The following is a 3,508-nucleotide window of genomic DNA, read 5'->3' on the forward strand; positions in this document are numbered from 1 at the left end:
CTATCTCTACCTAATTAAAGGTATAAGAATGGTACATATACCTAAATTAAGAACATGTCTATATTGTATCAAATAAACATAACACTAACAATTCTATATATATAAAACCACAACCAGCTTATTTGTACAACTTGTAGAGAAGCAATCTGATCTGCTTCTTCCACAAACTTGTTGAGATCGAAACGACTTAAATCACACACACTAAGCTTACACTTCTAGGCTTAAAAGTGTTAAACATTCAGAGTTGATTGACATTTTCTAGGCTTAATATGTTGTTTAAGGTGTGTGGTCACACTAAGAATACACTTCTAACCTTAAAAGTGTTAAACGCTAAGAGTTTACTAACATTCTTTAAGCTTAATATGTTGTTTAGTGTGTGTGGTTTAAGATGGTTGTTGAGATCAGATTGATCATTTTATCTAGAAGAGAAGATCCAATAGTTAAATGTGTTCCAATATAGAAAAGAATTACAGTTAAGAACTGATCATTTTATGTAGAGCAGAAGAGTTAAGTACATTCCAATATAGGAAACAAATAATCCTCAACCCCTTCCACAAATTCTTCAGATCAGACTGAAGTTTCAGTCCATATATACACCATCAATATAGGAAACAAATAAATTCTTCAGATCAGGCTGAAGTTTCAATCTATATATGCACCATCCCCACCAGCTTTCATAGCAACAATGAAGTTTCAATCTATATATACACCATCCCCACCAGCTTTCTCAGCAACAGTGGAGTCAATCTCATCTGCTTCTCTCAGATCTTTTCATGTCCCAAACCATTCTCCTCTCCCTCGTCATTCACGCACCTTGATTGTATCCAATGTCCAAACTGAAGCAAAACCCCCTGCACCCACATCCTCAGACAAAAAGTCCAGTCTCCTAGTCGAACATGACGCACCAACCCATCCCTTAAAATCCACGAAAAAGCCTGCAACTGTGCAGACGTTCAAGACCCAAACTTCCAAAAAAGTCCCCACTTCCCAAGCTCTAGCAGCGCTTTTCTGCAACACTGTAGATGACATCATCAACAACTTCATCGAAAAACCCCTGAAACCATCGGTGGATCCCAGGTTCGTTTTAGCGGGCAACTTTGCCCCAGTCCGAGAGACTCCCAGAACAGAGTGTCTGAACATCCGAGGAACTCTGCCCACCTGTCTGAACGGCGTCTACATTCGCAATGGCCCAAATCCCAGTCATCTTCCAAAAAGCTCCTACCATTCCTTCGATGGAGACGGAATGCTGCACGCCCTGCGAATTCGAAATGGCCGAGCAACTTTTTCCAGCCGTTTCGTTCAGACCAACAAATTTGTCGGCGAAGGGAACGCCGGAGGTCCGTTGATGCCCAACGTCTTCGCCGGCTTTCATGGCGTCGCCGGCATAGCCAGGGGAGCACTTTTCTCAGCAAGAATAGCTCTTGGGCTCTTCAATCCTCTCCATGGCTATGGCCTCGCAAATACCAGTCTTTTGTTCTTCGACAACAAGTTGATGGCTTTGGGGGAATCCGATGTGCCGTACATAGTCCGGGTGACAGAATCAGGGGATTTGGAGACTGTTGGTCGGTATGACTTCGAAGGGAGATTGTTCATGGGTATGACTGCGCATCCGAAGATCGATCCTGAAACAGGGGAATTGTTCGCCTTTCGGTATGGTCCTGTGGCGCCATTTCTGAACTTCTTCAGGGTGGCACCGAGTGGGGAGAAGGAGCCCGACGTCGGAATCTCGTCCCTGCACCAGCTTTCTTTCATTCATGACTTCGCCATCACGAGGAAATTCGCCATTTTTCCCGACACACAGATTGTGGCAAAGCCATTGGAGATCGTTGCAGGTGAGGGATCGATGATTGGGTACGATGGAAGTAAAGTAGCTCGACTGGGCATCATTCCTCGCTATGCTACGGATGATTCGGAGATCAAGTGGGTGGACGTTCCGGGCTTCAATTTTTTTCATTCGCTCAATGCGTGGGACGAGGGGGATGAAATTGTGCTCGTTGCCCCCAATGCGTCACCCGTTGAACATGTTCTTGAGAATCAACATCTGGTTCATCCCATGGTGGAGGAAGTCCGGATCAATTTGGGAACTGGGAAAGTTAGACGAAAGTGTTTGTGTTCTAAGCCCCTAGAATTCGGGGCGGTGAATCAGGGATTCATAGGTAAGAAGAACAGATATGCGTATATGTCTTTGGGTGCACCGTTGCCGAAGATTGCAGGAGTTGTTAAGCTTGATTTTGAGAGCAAAAGTTGTGATTGTGAGGTTGCTTCAAGGGTGTATGAAAATGGATGCTTTGGCAGTGAGCCCTTTTTTGTGCCCCGGAGTTCTGATCTGAACGCTGTGGAGGATGATGGGTATGTGGTGTCGTACACTCACAATGAAAGGAGTGGAGTTTCGGAGTTTGTGGTGATGGATGCGCAATCTCCGACGTTGGAGATCGTGGCCTCTGTTGAACTCCCTGTCAGAGTTCCCTACGGTTTTCATGGGCTCTTCGTTAGTGAGAAAGAGTTAGCCAATGCAGATTTCTAGATGGAAGAATGCTTTGCTTCCTCATGTATATAGACTGTATAGTGATTTGATCAACTTCATATTAGGATAACTGGTAAGTTCTACAGGGATCTCTTTGTCATTATAGCGTAGATAGAACGACACATTAACAGACACAAGCAATTCAAGCAAGAGCAAGTTCCTTCTAAGACGTAACTTTCACACAGTATTATTGTTGTCTTGTTCACATCGCTGTACCTGGACTATACTGGCAAGATTAAATTTTATCACAGATATTATAATTCTACATTTCAGCTGTGTTTTTGGGTTCAATTCCATGAAAAAAAATTTGCATCAATTTTTCGGATCATACTTCATGATCTTCTCTCATCTTGATGATGAATCATGGAGTATGATTCGAAACGTTGATGAAAATAAATTCTCTACAGTTGAATCCAGAGACAGCGCATTAATTAAATTTTATGTTAATATATTATGAAAGAGGATTTATCAGTTGAGTATTTCAATTTTGCATTTCTTTAAATTTTATGGGATAATTTCAAAGTAGTACCGATTCATCAAATATGTCACATTAGCGTACTTTTTGTTGAGGTGTTCACAAAGCACAAAAATATGATGGACTATTAGTTGCACATTAAGTCATGTCTTCCTTTGCTTATAGGTTTATTGGTTGATTCTTTAGTGGTCTTTGTGTAGGATTTTGCCAAGATCAAGGGCAAAATGAAAAGCATGAAAGAGACAATAGAATGACAAGAACAAATTGTACTCTCATCAATATGCAAAATGATCAACTGGATTAACCAATACAATGAATAGAGGCCTGCTTATATAGGCAAGGCCATATGGATCTATGAGCACACAAATATGACATGTGGCTCAATGAGAAACAAGGGTAGGTAAGAAATACTAGGGGTAGGTAGGAGAAATAATATAATATTCCACAAGAGGTGGATGACCCACCGAATGTGGAGTGTAACAGCAAAATAAGACCACAAAAGGTGGAAT

The 3,508-nt window shown here is 41.9% G+C and overlaps 1 protein-coding gene across 1 annotated transcript; it reads left to right on the forward strand.

The window, feature by feature from the left end:
• The first annotated feature begins 433 nt into the window (after positions 1 to 433).
• On the forward strand, positions 434 to 2,791 carry LOC131055208 (probable carotenoid cleavage dioxygenase 4, chloroplastic). The gene has a single exon (XM_057989807.2). It carries the CDS (start codon positions 686 to 688, stop codon positions 2,522 to 2,524), a length of 1,839 nt encoding a protein of 612 aa, XP_057845790.2. The 5' UTR covers positions 434 to 685; the 3' UTR covers positions 2,525 to 2,791.
• Positions 2,792 to 3,508: the final 717 nt, after the last annotated feature.

The sequence above is a fragment of the Cryptomeria japonica genome, chromosome 2, assembly GCF_030272615.1.
Source record: "Cryptomeria japonica chromosome 2, Sugi_1.0, whole genome shotgun sequence".
Classification (NCBI taxonomy): Eukaryota; Viridiplantae; Streptophyta; class Pinopsida; order Cupressales; family Cupressaceae; genus Cryptomeria; species Cryptomeria japonica.